Below are 17,345 nucleotides of genomic sequence, written 5' to 3'. Positions count from 1 at the left end.
TGCTCCGACATTGTCTGACACTTTAAAGTTGCTATTTTCGCTGGTTTTTAGTGATGAAAAGTTTCAAAACTTTTCAGGAGGAAATCAAAGCTTCGCTTATTGTCATTTCTTACAAAACTGTAAATGAGCAACTATTGTCATTTCTTTCAGCAAAGTTAGGCAAGTGCTTTCATGACTTTCAACCAATTTTAAGACATTTCTTTTAGGTAAGAATAAGATGCTTAGCCAAAAAAGGAATAAGATGCTTTTAGTAGAACAAACTACTTGTAGAGGGTTTCAAAATGTCCCTGATTTCCCTTGCAAAAGAAAAGGATCCGATGCTGATCAAAATTATCAAATTTTAAAAGGAAATATCACACCTTGTCTTCATACTGAATTTAATGCAATAAAAGTGAACACTTTCACCCTCTTTTAATTGTGATCACCCTTGGGACAATCAAAACCCTTGTGACATAGTGTTCACAAGATAAAAAAAAACAATAATATAATGTTTTTGTAACATAGTGTTCGAGATAAAAAAATACAATATAAATATCCAATTATTAAATGTTAACATGATTCGATCCCTTAGACAGTTAGACCTCAAGTAGTGTTTCTAAATAGAGACGGAACCTAAACACAGTCATGCAACACAATTGATAACCTGCCTCGCAGCAAGTACAATGATGACATCACACGTCAGATGATAGCTTATCTAAACTACCCTGACCAATCATTACGGAAAACATGAAATTTACTTGGCTTTTGTCATTGATTTGAACCAATAAAATATATTAACCACAAACCGAGACTCATTGATGTCCGATTACCAACATCAAACAACCTCCCAAGGCTTATAACTTCTCCATCATTAAAAAGAATGGAGTTCCCTTTTCCGGGTATGCAACCAAGAACGCAAAAAGAACCAATAAAATTGTGATCTCTTTCCACGTCCCTCATGATAAACTTAGCAATTTATTTTGAAGCAGTCTGCCACTTGCTGTAATGGTACCTCTAGCACCACAGCCATGCAAACAAATTAATAAAATAACAGATACTATTTTGCAATTGTATAGCTAAATATCCGGATAGCAATAATATTTAGGCTAAGCAAGCACATTGGCAGAATTACATACATACTTGATGTCACCACCTAGGCAGAAATGGACATTGGTATAATGGTCTGTACACCTGCTTCTTTGCAAATTAACCAGTTGAAATTTCAGCTAAACCTTACAAACTACCTTCATTCATCTGCCTAAGGATACCATTACCTGTACAGCAATATCAGTACGAATATATTAGCATAATATCAAGTACATGGTCGAAGATAACATTCGATAACTATGATTGCACAGGTCTATTGTCTACAAACAATATCTCAACCCCAGTGGAGAGTAACGCATCACTGCAATGTTAACAATTTAAAAGGGTAAATCAAGTAATATTATATATACCTCAGGTACGAGGAATTTGACCGTAAAAGTAGTATTCCTTGGAGCCTCAGAAAAACCTGTAGCAGTTTAACGCTTTGTAATGTACCAGTGTTCTTCAAATTTTGCTATTGACATCAATTCTATGCAGGCATGATTCACAGTTCATTTGTGTCGCAAGAATTTTAATTTAGATAAATATCGTAGACATACACTCTTGATATCGTAGACATACACTCTTGATGATGTGCAGCTGTAAAAGAAAAGAAACATTAATGGATTCACTCAATTTTCTTCAAATGTCTAAACCTTTATAGAAAAATTTATCCCTATCTCCATATCCCGATATCTCCCTGAATAGCAAATTGCCTGCACTATCTGTTGACTCTGATAATGACATGATAAGATAGCAATATTACCAGGTACACTGTAATCCGCTTGTTCATAAAAATATCCGGATTCCTATATATCTTTAAACAACTCTGATGTACTATAAATGCGTCGACATAATCTATTTCCATACTTCATACAAACAGTAGATGGTGGATCCAGAAATTTTCCAAGAGTGGTCTGAAAATGCTATTATGAATATATTTACAGATATACAAAATAGTATTTAAAAAGAATGAATAACGTGTTTTCTAGTAACACTAGATTAATTCCATAAAACCAAGTGGCTACACAGCTATAACCCTTTAAAATCCAATTAAAGTCCTATATAACTAATTCTTTTTTGAGCTCGAGAAGTGGGGTCACTGGACCCCTTTCCCGAAGTGAATGTGTCTCTATTCTCAATCTAATTCTCAGTAATCTAACTACAACTGACTCTCAACAATCTAATTTCTACAACTTCCAGCTATTTATTAAGTACAGTCAGCTCCTACTTGCATGTCTCACTTTCTGTACTTTGTTTCCTTTCACAACTCAAACCCGATTGTGAGTTGAGTTAAAGGTTGTTTAACTCTTAGTTAGATGTATTTTATTTCTATAAATTAACAAACTTTTTTGGTTAGCAAAAAACACTGTAACGTGATAGATGGCACAAATTAAACTGGATAACATCATCTGTATTATATTTTTGTTCTTAGAAACATTTCTGATACAAGCATCCTACAACTAAAATCAGAAACTCTTATATGCAAGGGACTTATAATTAAAGGATGGCCCGAGAATCTTTCATACCAATTATAAGCTTCTCATTTGACGCATATTCTTCATGTCTAACACGACTCCCCATGCACCGCTGCTAAAAGTAGAACAAGGCCGCAATCCTTCTATTTAACAGTTCCATGCTAGGAGAAATCCATGAAGTGCAAAGCAGCATGAACGAAGAAGTCCCTAGAAAAACATATGCAGGAATTATAATTTAGTTGTACATAGGTCTAATCTTGATGGCAAAACTTATATCACCACAAACTAATTTAGTACCCACATTTTCAGGCAGTAGCATATCAGAAAAAACACTAATGTTGATTCTGTTTAAATAATAAATAGAACTTAAGATAAACAACAAAAAACAGTTATGCTTTTACTTTGTTAAACTAAAAATACATCAAGTCCAGAAGGCCGCATCTTATAATGAGTCCATTAATCTAATAGATTCCTTTTTGGGCTAGAGAGGTGTGGTCATTAATAGACATCCTAGTTTCCAAGTGAAACCACTAATTGATCTCCTGCTGAAGATCAATCTTCAAACTACAAACTGATTATCCATCATCCAATTGCTAATTGCTCCAACATCCACTTAATTAAGTAGAGTAAGCATCTGCATGCCACAATCCACAGTATATGCTGCCTTCAAACTATATGCAACATATTTTTGGATGTAATATCAGACTCGAGTCCAGTTCTGAGCACAAGATATTTATTGAGGTAAACATAAATCAAATGACGCAGTAATAAAGCATCGTGCATAGAAAACCCTCTAAGATTTTTGTTAAAATCAGTATAGGCAAGCAATCTGCAACTTAAAGATAACACAGAAAATATCCATACCAGTTTCAATGATGCATACACACAAGTCCTGCATGACTAACAAGGCGTGCCTAATATACTTATAGTCATTTTGTAATCCTTCCCTATGACAGTTTCATGCCTGAAAAAAAGCATGAAGAGTGTCAAAGTAACACAAAAAAAGATGCTGGGAAAAAAGTGAGAGTAGGAATAAAAATTTAGTAATGTGCATAGGGTGTGAGCTCAAAAATAATTAGTTACGGAACAAAACATGTTAGCTCAACACTTTGTACAAAGTCAATCTCAGCAATGAGATCTCATAAAGTGAAGCCTCATTTTTGATTTATACGAGTGTCCCGAGATACCACAAAAGAAAAAAACTAGAAAACCCAGGCATAAGAAAGCAAAGAAAAACAGCCCTATCAGTTAACTTGTGTAGAGCTCAAGAGAAGGAGGAGGGTAGGGACAGGGGAAAAGAGACCACTTTGGACACGGTCACTAGTTAGCAGAAAACGCTTTTATCCCACAATAGTGTCGGTATGACTGAAAATGAATTCAAATCCCAAGACTAATGGTTAAAAGTCACATAGAACATCTAAGAAGACAAACAACTGACGGGATAACATATTGGGATAAAGAAAACGAGAAGACCTAGACAGCCACTGATGACTGATATGCAGCTCATCTTTTGGTTAAAGAAAATCGAACAAAATCTAAAGCACGAGCATTTTAATGGATAACAAGTTGGTAAGACCATACTAGTCTGTTAACTTTACATAAGGTAGGACATATAAAGTTATAATATAAAAATAGTGATGGGGAATATGCAATGCTCCATCTATGGTGACCATTGTACAAAAACCTACAGAAATTTAATCTCGACACCTTTATGAAACAGCTTAGATGATGATGCACCCCCTTCTCAAAATAGCTGACATTTTTAATCACAACAGGTGCCTATCATCGAAACAAGCATATCAATAATATTGCAGAGTGCAAAACCAGAAATATGGAGGCATCATTTAGCCGTTCACAAAATTTACTTCAATAATTAATCCTTATCCAACATAACGTGTTTGATATCATACTAGGGCACAAAATGTCGTGAGTTTGTAACAAGTCCACCAAATCATGATCACATTGATAGATTCTTACAAAAGCCAACTTGTTCCATTTCTGCAACATCTAATCGTAAACAGTCAAGTTACTTTCAACGACAATGTCTGCCACTATGCAACATCAGTATATCAAGAGCACCCAGTAATAAGATCACGCTTCCCTGATCTTCCATAAATTAGTAATGAGATCCAAAACCGACTATCTAACACCTCGTTTACTCGCCATGTGTCTCTCAATCAACGTGTCTACAAATGCTCGAATCTGCATGTCATTCCAATTCAAAAAACAAGTGCAGTAAGTAATAAAACCACTGCAAAGGTAGAATGCCAATTAATATAACATATAACATTAAAATCTTTTTATTACAGCATTTAATTAAGGCACGGAAATTGTGTGATAAATGATGAATAATCCTCAACTACTAATATTTGTTTTTTCTTGTAAGTTGTAACACGAGCTAAATTATTATATCAAGTTATATATCACTCTGCCAAAGCAAGAATACTTTGGAAGGAGGAGTTCCTACCATCATTTCTGAACCTACATTAGCATTGCACTAGTCCACTGATGAGCTACAACCCCTCACTCAATATGACAAAAATCGAGAGAACCATAGCTGTTCTGATTTTCCGGATGTCACATAAAACAGGAACAAAAGGAGTCCAGCCTTCCGGATCATTCTTTATAGCTGAAAATGACATTTACAGCGTCACTTTCCAATACAGTATGCTTAAATCTGAGTACCTTCACAACAGCTACATAACCCCCTTTCTTTTCTGTTGTTGCCCGCTATATGGGCAGCACGGTATGGCACTCGGCCTAACCCGGCTGGCCTGCGGACTCTTCAAAAGAATTGAGGCTAGGGTTTCGTCCACAGTGCCTCCCCCACCCCTCCTGGTAATCAACCAAACAAACAAATAGGCCCATACGAGAACATCGTCGCAGACAACTTTGGTACACAATACTTATACCCAAGTTGCTAGCTCTTTTGGGCTCATCTGTGCTGGATTGCTAGGTCATGTATGGTTTTATAAGGTTACACTTTAAATAATATTATACATAATATGGCCAAATGAGTACACAAGTTTTAAAATAACATACAAATATCCACATATAAATAACTCAAAACATGTACATATTATTAGGTAACAATTATTTAGATTAAATTTAGGAAAAAATTACTTCCGAAAATATATATACATATAATTACATAACATTAAAAAGGAACAAAATTTTATTATTTAAATTCATGTTTCAGCTTCCGTTCGGGTTTAGTTCGGGTTCAATTAGATTTTCTGGTTAAGGGTTGGGCCGAATTCAAAATTTTTGGTTGGGTTGAAACCATTCGAGTTGCAATGAATCTGGTATCCATGTGGTAGGTACAAATTGTCATCCCTAGCTATGAGCCCACATTTCTGGTGCATATGTGCAATAAAAGAGTAGACAACCTATTCAAAAGAACCAATGTATTTATCTTTATCGAAGGAGACGTTGCTATCGTGGAGGAGAGAACCCCCCTTGACACGACAAGAAGGGCGGGGAGAAGAAAGAGAAGAAAGAAGCTTCCCCAGACCATAGAAACTCATATTTTCAACCGGGAAAAGTAATATAGGTATCACTGAAGAAGGGATGGCACTGTAGCTTCAAGTAGTCACATTTTGCAAAAAAAAAACATTACAGAAAAGCCACCAACTACTGGTTCAAGTATAAGTCGAATTGGGCATGTAGCATCTTGAGGCGTCATGTGGCTGCCTTAGCATCCATCCTTTATGCTGACTTGGATGCCATATGTCAATGTGACCCACATCTTTAAGAACGACATATGGCATGGAAAACTTCATAACAAGCTTGTCAAACAAACACATCTTCCCCATTATGGCCCCTTCGTTCACGAGATACTAATATTGTCATAATGTATGTGAACTATTCTATTGTCATCATAAAGTTGTGAATATCAATATGAATTTTATTCTAAATTAAGTATAGATAGATCAAGAGAAGCAACAAAACAGCAAATGAATTCAACCAAAAACATATATTGTGCAACAAACCAATAAACCCAATCATTATAAATCAGAGATGCACGTAGAAAACTAGGGTAAGAAATGTAATGACCTTGTGTTTGCGCTTGGAATTAAGGAAGGACAAAACAGTCATTGATTTCTCTGCATACGTGGCCTGCTCCATGACCTGAAATCAGTTCGCATGAGATAAGAAGGTAAAAGACAAATATGGCTGTAAAGTTATGACATTTGTAGTATTGCTTCATCAGTATTTCACATAAAAATGTATAATCTGCTACTGTTTCAAATTGCCCCGTGTATTTAATGAAAAAATTGGAAGAAAGAATTGACCTTGGTTACACTTTTCTTCATCATTGACTTGTAACCGTCCTTGTCAAATTTTTTTGCCTTATAAAGTGGCATGAGCAAGGATGCAACGTAATCCACAACAGCGTGCTTGATCTTCTCTGGTCCTCTAGGTTGATTTTCGACCAACTCCTTCCCTTTAGTAACTTGGAAAGTAGAGCTCTCACTAACATGACCCTCGTACTTCTTTATAGATGGCCTCAAGTTAACACTAGTCTCTTCCTCATCCATCATCCGCATAGTCCGACTATAGAACTCAGAATCGGCAGCAGCGGCTTGTGACTGCCATCTCTCGATTGCACTTCCGTCCTTTATACCCTCACTTCCAGCACTATCAACCCATGCTTTGGTGAATATACTGCTGTCCACAGCCGCACTATCAGCAGAGTTCTCTCTGAAGTTTACCTGGCATGCAACCTCATTTGAGTAGCTGTGCTGCGAGAGATTTTCCACTGACCTTTTCGAACTCCCAAGGTTGACATGAGAAGATGAAAAATCAGCAGTCCAATCCCTAACCTTGCAGTTCCTAGAATCTATTTCCAATGTATGAATAACAGGCTCTTCCAATTGCGGATAATGCTCACGTCTGGCATATTTGTTAAATGAAGGTATCTTAGGAAGCTGCACAGAAGTATTGCACCTGGTACCCGACAACTCATATGCCTGCAAATATAGAAATTAGTTATAAATGAAATTAAAAAATGTCCAAGACTATAGAGTACATATTGCACCAAAAACTGAGTTTACATTTATGAAAGGAGATCATGTAACCATATTAGCATTACATGAATTATCATAAGGAGATAACATCTACAAGTCCTCCCCTTCTAAACCTTGAGCATCAAGTATACCCAAACCTTTGAATGGCTTGAAAATACAAGATTTTTCTAATTAATAACTATAACGCAATACCACAATTCATTACTCCATTCGAAGGACTGAACCTTCAGCTAGAATACACACACACACACGCACTATAGACTTCGCTATACTGGGTGATTATGATAATGATCTGTCACTCAAAGAACCTACAAGTCCATTAAGAGTTTAATCACGCCAAGTTGGAAATTGCAAAGCAAGCAAATGTAGATTAAGCATTCAAGTCTAAGCACTCATACTCCGCAAATCTCCTGCCGACTGGAAAATATAAGGCAAAATCAGCTATGGAAATACAAGAGAGAAACTTCAGGAGTCTAATCAAGGATATCGCTTAATCTATTTTAAGACACACAATAGTCAGAAGTTTACTAAAGGCAAATTAAGTAAGCCACTTTTCCCAAAAAATATCTTATGTACCGTGCATCTCAAAGATGTGATAGTCAATAGTTATGTGGCTTCCGGTAATCTTGGCACTTTTTGACAGTAAAACAACATATATATACTATTGAACTTTTGAAGAATTTGATGAAGATATACAAATTAATCGAAGTGGATAATATATAACTTTATCTGCACATATATAATCAGCCTCATGAACATGAAAAGCACATGCATTGGACAGTAATCAAGTCATAATAGGGGTAGTAATGAAGGTATTTCCCTAAAGAACTCTGAAGTTCTAATACGAACTTCAAGCCAGGAAAGGAAATTAAATAATTCTCAGAATATCACTAACAATATAAATCACGAGAAACCAACCTTGGCAGCAGCAATTTCCGCAGCACGAGCTGCTTCTTCAGCCGCTAAGATAGCTTTTTCTTCCTCCGACGGTACATATTGTTTCTCCTCCTCCATATTAGTACCATATCCGCCTGTTGAACCTTGAGAATTTAATACTTTTATATTTGATTTGGTTTCGGTCCTGTTCTCCATCTTGACAGAATTGATCCCCTTTTTATTGTGTGAAGGTGGTGCTCCATGTGGTGCAGGGGGGTTTCCTGAATAAAGATTATACTTGCCTTTTGAGGGCTCCAACACACTTGATTGCCTCAATAACTTCAGCCCGCCATTGGAAGCTTTTTGTTTGCGAAACACTTCAATCCACACATTAACCAATTGGCTTGCTACAGCGCGTATATCACGGCTGGTATGCAGGCACACTTTTTCTTTAACAGTTTTCCCAATTCCTGTAACATATTTTTAAAATGTAAACAAGTGAGACAATTAAAGAAGACAAAAGGCTAACTTATTTAAATTCATTATTAGTAAAAGGGATCGGAGCGAGAGAGCATTGGACTAATGGCAATATCACAAATAAAATCATCATCATAAGATGGCTCATAAGTCATACCTATAGATACAGTACAGTTTCGTATTGTTTCTCGTAAGCACAAACTATCATGTACTTCAGCCATAACAATCAATTGGCTTCCCTAGCTAAAATATTATATGAGGAAAATCTGGCACTAATTATCTCATCAGCAGCATAATATATCCTTTAATCATAATATAGACATAAAGTGGATTTGTTGCAATTTGCCCCTTGAATAATATGCAATATAAAATATACAACATCTCACTAATATTCTATCAATCCTATAGGTGATATACTAGTATTCTAAAGGGGAAACCCCAAGGCTAAACATGTTATGAATAACCAAAACTATTTTCCCATTATGGACTGTATTATAGAGCTACAACCATATACCTATATTTTTGTATATAATACAATTAAGACACTGGCAATAGAATATATACCAGACACACGAACTGCCAGCAGATCAGTGGAAACAAGTGTAAGAAGACGAACACAATGCCGCAAGAGTTGAGTCCCATCCTTTCCCAATGAATCCTGTTACGGAAGTAAAACATTAATATTGAAGGAAATCACACATTTAAATTTTCTTGATCACTTCAAGACAAATATCGGAAACACGTACCAAAATCCATGCGTTGAGAATGCTGAGCCCGTGTTTGGTCCCAGCAAAAGATTTCAGTACTCTAACAGGAAAATTTAACAGCTCTTTGATCAGATGCAATCTACCAGATGTGGTTTTTGCTTTAGAGAACATGTCTTGCAGTAAATCTTTCCTCGTGATAACATGGCTTCCATCCAAAGATTTCTCGTATAAAGCATTTGACATCTGAAATGCTTCAAGTCTATTAATAATGTCACTAACTTCACTTTTCTCACTGTCCATACATCTCTGTACTGCCTCCATTGCATTAACCTCTGCTGTATAATCAATTCCTGTAGTCAATATATTCATCATGCGAACAGCTTCTCGAATCCCACTCATCATTGCACCACCAACCGTGTCTGGGTGCTCCTTGCATGTAGCTTCACCAGCAAAAAACAAACAATTCTCAACAGGGTTACCCAATATGTCATAATCTTCCCCAGACGCACCAATAGCAACATAAGAGTAAGCACCATAACTGTATGGATCCCTTCCCCAATCAGTTACAACTGATGCAACTGGATCTGGCACCACAGCCACCCCAAAAAGTTTTCTGAGAACCACTAATGCATGGTTTACATGTTCGGATGAGCTCCTATCTTGCCCATCTAATGCTGCCCTACCAACAACTAAAGCGATAAGAACTGGTGCCCCGACTGTTTTTCTGACATTCCAGAACATAAAGCAGTGACCCCTCTTGTCTGTCTCCTCAGCAGTTGCGCCAAAATAATCAACAGAATCATCCCAAAATACTTCAGGAAATTCCAAAACCACTTTATTAAGAACTCCAAAGCCAAGCCTTTGGATGGACAACTCTTTCCAATGTGGTAACGGTGGTGCAAACTTTATCGATTTCTTTTTTAGGCACCCAAGTGGAACAGTGATCAAAACTGCATCACCAAAAAAGACTCTGCCATTTGATGTGGAAACTTTGACTTTGTAATGCTGATCACCATCTATCAATGGATCCTCGGTGCAATAGGTAACACTTGTGACCACATGATTGAAATGTATGCAAAGGCCTTTTCCCAATGCTTCAACTACAGTACTATATCCCCCTCTGATCATACAATGAGCTCCTCCAAATCCTCCATAAATGTCATCCTGATTCCAGCAAGGTAGAGACACGTCCTTGAGTGAAGCAGCACAACCATACTCCAGGTGAGCAAAATGCCAATCCATGACCCTCCGTTCAAGAGGACTTAAGATCTCCCCTTTAGAATTGACATCCCCAAGAACCTCTTTGTCAATAACATTTGCTAATTTATGCAGGTTACTTGTACCACCATTTCTTTTATACTGAGTTAATCGACGCTTCTGAAGAGCTAATTCCAAACCATCTTCAAGCGACATTTTCATTGCATGCTCCCCCTTTTGAGAAACCAGCAGTTCCATGTCATCAATTAAATTATTGAATTCTGATTCCAGATCTTCATCTAAATCTGCAGGAACTTTGTGACCTGTAACAGTATCATAAAGAGGGCAGTCACTTTTCAGTACAGTTAACTCGAGACCCATCTGAGAGCAAACTAATGTAGAAGGATCTGGTCTTCTTCCCGTAGCCACGTCTGCTTCAACACCTGTAATGATGCTAGCCCCAAGATCCACTGGTACAGAAAGAGATGTCCGATCAGTAAAGACACGACCCCCTATTCTACCTCTAGCTTCTAAAACTGTAACTTGAAAATTCTGCCTCTGCAAATGGCGAGCAGCAGCTAATCCAGCAGGCCCGGCTCCAATTATTATGATTTCCTTTCCAACTGCTGAATGATTCTTCATGCATGGATTTACCTCTTCATCATCAACTGTGTCATATAAGGTACTATAATTCTTTTTTGAGGGCTCCGTAGGTATAACAGGAGCTGTTCCGCCATCTGCTACTTCACAAGGAGATACAGAATTTGTATTATCCAAACTGCCAATTCTTAATGACCCTATACAATCTATTAGTCCCTGTTCCTGGTTAAAATCACATTTTTCAGAATCTGTCAGTTTGGATGACTTTAAAGCCTGTAAATCAAGAAGTGGCATGTCTCGTTCATCCATCGCTACAACAATTTTGCTATTATGTAGAGCCGCATTCTTCTCTTCCAATGAAGCTTCAGGATTCCTAGACTTGCCAACAATAAAGGAATCTCCATCACCTGAATCGGAAAAGGTGGCTCCCGATTTCCCCTCTAAAATTTTCTCAACTGAAACTTGTTGATTATATACGGATGGAGATTCTAATAACCTTTTCTCAGAAGCAATTCCAACGTTAATGTAAGCCTGTCAAAACAAAGTGAGTTCAAATATATATATATATACATATCTATGTATATATAGTGCTCTAAATTTAAGGCAATCTAACTTGTACATAAATGCGAACAGAAACTGTTGCAATAATACAGTATTAAAATAAAAATAAATTAGTCTATCCACCAAAAAGTGCTACACTTAAGTTAATTAAAAGTAAAAAAAAAATCATATAGATGAGAGTATCATTTTTTATAAAATACTTGTATTTTTCCATATATACTAATGACCCCTTATTGGCGAATTATTTCCAGGAACTTCTTTCCTTTTCCATCATTATTGCTTCAATTCATGTACATAAAAAATTCATTGGAGAAATAAAAAAAAATCGCAATTATGCCATTCTTTTCTATAAAAAGGTAGTAACAAACAACATATTACAAGACTTACAAACTGATCAAGAAATGCATAGATTTCCCTAATGAGAGAAGTTTCCGGTGATTCATCAACCATTGGAGTAGCAGAGATGCCACAGCTTGAGAGAGGCAAAATGCATGTAACATCTTTGTTCCAAAGACCTAATATATGATTTCTGAAAAAAAATGAAACATAAAAATTCAAAAGAATTACCTACGCAAGTATGTTATTCAAACATAAGATTAACTTATAGCTCATCCAAAAATCCCTTTAACCAAGAAGCTTATGCTAACAGAAAGAAGCTTGCATGTGAACAAAATAAACAGATAAAAATTAAACATCAAGGGCCCTAGTCACATTTCACGTAACTTAAATAGTACAAACTCAAGGTAATGACATAAATTTAGTGAAAAAGAAAAAAGGATACATGCAAAAATTGGTTGATAAATGACAAAAGAAGATGTGAGTTGGCGCAATACAAGACACTCGTAAGCTTGCATTTGCAAAACAGTAAGTGCATATATATAAATGCACTATCAGACTTAAAAACAGTAACAAACCTGCATTCTAGATACATATGAAGGCCACCTTTGCGCTTCAACAGCTCCTTAAATCTAATCTTCTCAACTGGACTGGCTGCAGCAGCTTTAAGGCCATAAGATACTGCTGCATTGCGACCATTTTCAGCCTCTAGAAACATGGTCGATGGTTTTAATTTCTCCCTTCTTCTAACCAGGCTATCATCTGCATCCTGATTATCAGCAATAAAATTTTCATCATGTACCAGAAAATTCCAATCAGCATCTCCTTCATAAGCCATGTCCCATTGCCTACGCTTTCTGGTATTACGCATAGCACGCTGAACTGAAAGCTTACTTTCTTTATCTTTAGGGGAAGGTACCAATCCCGTATCATCAGTATGATTTTTACTACAATCTGGAGCAGTTGATGGAGAAGAGGATCCATCGACCACTTCATCACCCAAAAAATCACAACTCAACACAGATAAACCCTTTAAAACGTCATCAGATGATTGGTTTTGATAAAGACTAGAAGTACGCCTTGGAACTGAGGGATCATGCTTTTCCATCAGTGCATCCTCATTTAGGCTGTCAAGTTTATCCCCATTTTGCTTGCACTTCAAGGTCTGCTTTTCTTGGAAATTACTTCCCTGTTTCTGGACTCCTGGTGATGAAGGGGATAAAAAGGGAGATGCTGAAGCTTCCTCCTGTAAAGAAACTGATGCAAAGTTTGGCTCGTCATGCTTTGACATCACAAAATTCCTCTCATGAAATGTTAATGTGCTATCGGATGGAAATATGGATGACTCCAAATGTTTTTTAGATAGCAGCTTTGTGGTCTGGTTACATGTATCTTCTAATGACATGCTCAATGAAGCATTACCAAGATAAGAACCCTTAAGATCATGTTCAAGCTTCGGCAATACATCCTGATCTGAACTATAAGCTTCACTTTTCACAACAGCCTTAAACCCTTCTTGACCCAGACTATGAGTGAAGCCTCCTGTTGACATTTCCACAGCAGAGATATTAATAGTGTGCACCAGTTCTGGAGCAGAGACAGACAAAGGAGTTTCAACTACAACATTCCCCAGATCATGCGCTTTCTTGACTGAAGAGCTTATAACATCATCCTCAAAAATTTTGTCCCTAATGGTTGGCTCCTGACTGAAAAGACATAGGTTTTCTTTCACTTCCGGACAAAGGGGCCCCTTGACATCTTGAGCTATAAGTTGGTCTAAACCAACGGTTTCTAGATTGGCTCCTTGAATATCACAGATCTGCGCAACTACTTCACCATCTTGGATTGTATTAAGACATGACCTTAAATACGGGTCAGATTGTTGAGAAAAGGAGATGGTAACTGAATCCTCCAGCTTTATTTGGTTTCCACTGTGTCTGTCATCATTAGATCTCAAAACACTATCCGCAATCAGAAAACTAGAACATAACTCTATGTCTGACTTCTGAGAAGAAGTACCAGCAGTGGCCTGCACCTTTTTAATCTTATTCGTATCACACTTTAAATCCATTGAACTACCAGACACTATATTCAAACTGCTGTCAAATCCTACAGCTTCAGTCATAAGTTCCAAAGGAGACTGAGATACCAATGTTTCTGGCAGATGATCCTCTAAAACACGATCAGAGCCAGGGCTCAGCCCCTCATTAAAAGAATAAATTTTTTCTAACTGTTTCGACCTCACTGAACTACGAGATTTCCTCATTGAAACAGATTGCGCCTTTAGGAAAAAGGCCGACAACGAATCTTCTACATTTTTATTAAAGCCCTCGTTTGAGCCACCTACAATCCCACAAGATCCTTCAACATCTGTCTTACTTCCCTCTACAACCAAACCATCATCTTTCACTTTCTCACTACCAAATTCCCGAACACATACCTCATCCCCTATTACATCCAAATCCCTTCCTCCTATCCTAACAGATACACTGCTCTTTCTCGGCCGCTTCAACTTCTTCTTATAACTAGCCAACGTATCCCCCATACCCCCTAAATCCAATTCCACCTCTTCCACCCCAATTTCTTTCTCCTCAATCCCCTCACCCACAAACCCCACCTTAACATTCTTAGATTTGCATTTATTTATTTTTTTTACCCTCATAGCCCCAATCAGCTCATCATCATTCGAATCAACACCAACCCCAACCCTAGCTTTTCTTTTAGCCCCTACCTTCCTCCCCTCATCCTCCATCTTTTCGACCCCCTTACGTGAAGTACCATCAAACCCTAACCCCAATTTCTCAACAGACCCATCACACACACCATTCTTTAAGCCTAAATCAACACCATCACATTCCATCTCTCAATCAATTACCAAATATATAACCCTAACCTTCAAACCCAAATCAATTCAAAACCCTAAATCATAAATATATGCAAATTTCAAACAGTACCCAATTTCAGCTGACACGAGATTTGTGCGTATAAAATCAATGGTTATACCCTAGTGCAGCAACCTACAAAATGTAATTAAAATAACTATATCAACAACAAAAATCTCACAAACAGATTATTATGATGATGATGATCATAATAATAATAATAATAATAATTATTATTATTATTATTATTATTATTATTATTATTATTATTATTATTATTATGTAATGATAAAAAGGGGTTTTAATTAATTTAAAATATAGTAATACAAATACCTTTGGTTGAATCTTGTAGAGAAGGAAAGCTGAGGGGTGCCAACTTAATATAAACTTAATAAACAGTGAGGTTGGGGATGGGGTGCCTACAGGGCAGGCTATGTATATGTTTTGTCCTCGAGTTTCTAAAGATTCTGAAATATTTGGGAACGGTAGATTTTAGAATCGCTGAATCAATAATCTCGTTGGTTACTGTATATATAGTTATTATAAATAGGTATAGTTTTAAATCTCTATCTCAAATGTCACGTCTTAATATAACCTAAAATATCACGTTTAAAATCTAACTTAAGAATTAATTAGATATGAAATTGTACTAATATATAAAGTTATAATTTTATTCACATTATAAAAAATTATAATCTTTTATAAATTAAAATAAACCTTACAATTGGGAGAAATTTAATATCCATAGAAATAAACACCATATTGAAAAATAACTTAATTCCAAAGGGATTTACCATAAATGAAAGAATACAACTTATTTAACCTAAATGAAAAATACATACTTTACTATAATTTACAAAGAGTTAACTTAAATAAAAATATAATAAGATACAAATACACACAACCTAAACAAATAAAACTTTAACATCTACAACTATACTTCTTCAAAATTTAACATTACCATACACATATTTACTCACATTGATTAGATAAATAGAACCACATATTTTAAATAGACATATTTAAACATGCACTTTATTTTTGCCATTATACCTATATTTACAAATTATAGATATAATAATAAATTATAATTACATTTAAAAAAATTTAACTAATTTATACAAATCAAATAAGAAAAGGTACTACAAACAATAAAAAATGTCTTATATTTTCTAAACTTTATATTTTGTTAAAAACATATTAATAATTAATTTTGTTATAAAGTGTAATTTGTTTTCTACTTTTAACCAATCACGTAAAGAAATAAACAAGAATTTGTTATTAATGATCAACTAAACTCATTATATTAATGTATTTATATATAATTTAAAAAATTTTGATTTTCAAATAACATCTTCTATAACAAACATAAATAGTACAATTATGATAATATATTGTATACATTTCATAATTTGAAATACAACTTTTTGTTTTAAATAATATATTATTTTTAAAAGTAAAATATTACTTAAACTAAATCTTAAACTAATTTTAATGTATACCATTTTTTTAATAATATTTATATTTGCCTAATAAATGTTCATATTTTACTAATCATTACCTTAAAAAATTTGGATAAAAAATTTTGTAATACAAACAAAATATAAACCTACAATGTTATTTTAAAAAGAGAAAAAGGTTCTTTAAGTTAGATTTTTTAACGATTATCTAAATTGGTTTTGAATGAATTTTTGTAATAATAGATTCAACGCATTACAAAAATAATCTTGATTGGTATTAGAAATTGACTAAATTTTAGATAATTATCTAAAATTAAATTTAAAATCATTTAGTTCTGTTATAAAATTCACAATAATCTATATTTTTAAACATCATCAAATTTTGGGAATAGATTTTAAATTTTAAAAGAATGTAAACACTTTTTTAAAAAAAATCATTGAATATTTCAAGATGGTGAACAAATACTATAATTTATCTACAAACTAGCTGAATAAACCTAACACAAACTAATAATTTTAATATTGATACTATTTTTTATGATCACAATTTTTAATTTTAGTAATCACTAATTTTATTTTATTTCTAAATTAAAAGTAGAACTATAATGATTTTATAATTTAAATACTTATTTCGACTAAGTTAGAACACAACTATTAATAAATTACACAGCTATTA

At 35.1% G+C, this 17,345-nt stretch overlaps 1 protein-coding gene across 9 annotated transcripts; it reads right to left on the bottom strand.

Moving 5' to 3' along the window:
- Positions 1–513: 513 nt before the first annotated feature.
- LOC141683390 (lysine-specific histone demethylase 1 homolog 3-like) lies at positions 514–15,694 on the bottom strand. Of its 9 annotated transcripts, none has more exons than XM_074488097.1 (14): positions 15,543–15,694; positions 12,906–15,344; positions 12,379–12,520; positions 9,673–11,961; positions 9,491–9,584; positions 8,492–8,919; positions 6,839–7,516; positions 6,600–6,674; positions 4,251–4,745; positions 3,408–3,507; positions 2,595–2,750; positions 1,626–1,665; positions 1,437–1,492; positions 514–1,253 (listed from the first exon to the last, which is right to left on the bottom strand). In XM_074488097.1, exons 2-9 carry the CDS (start codon positions 15,185–15,187, stop codon positions 4,683–4,685), a joined length of 6,051 nt encoding a protein of 2,016 aa, XP_074344198.1. In that variant the 5' UTR covers positions 15,188–15,344; positions 15,543–15,694; the 3' UTR covers positions 514–1,253; positions 1,437–1,492; positions 1,626–1,665; positions 2,595–2,750; positions 3,408–3,507; positions 4,251–4,682. The 9 variants fall into 9 exon arrangements, with proteins under 9 accessions (XP_074344198.1, XP_074344199.1, XP_074344197.1 ...); XM_074488098.1 differs by lacking the exon at positions 1,626–1,665 and having other exon boundaries at positions 514–993; positions 1,116–1,253; XM_074488096.1 differs by lacking the exon at positions 1,626–1,665 and having other exon boundaries at positions 514–993; positions 1,120–1,253.
- Between the last annotated feature and the right edge of the window lie 1,651 nt (positions 15,695–17,345).

Source organism: Apium graveolens, chromosome 9 (assembly GCF_009905375.1).
Source record: "Apium graveolens cultivar Ventura chromosome 9, ASM990537v1, whole genome shotgun sequence".
Taxonomy (NCBI): Eukaryota; Viridiplantae; Streptophyta; class Magnoliopsida; order Apiales; family Apiaceae; genus Apium; species Apium graveolens.
This window is presented reverse-complemented; position numbering and strand designations above follow the sequence as displayed.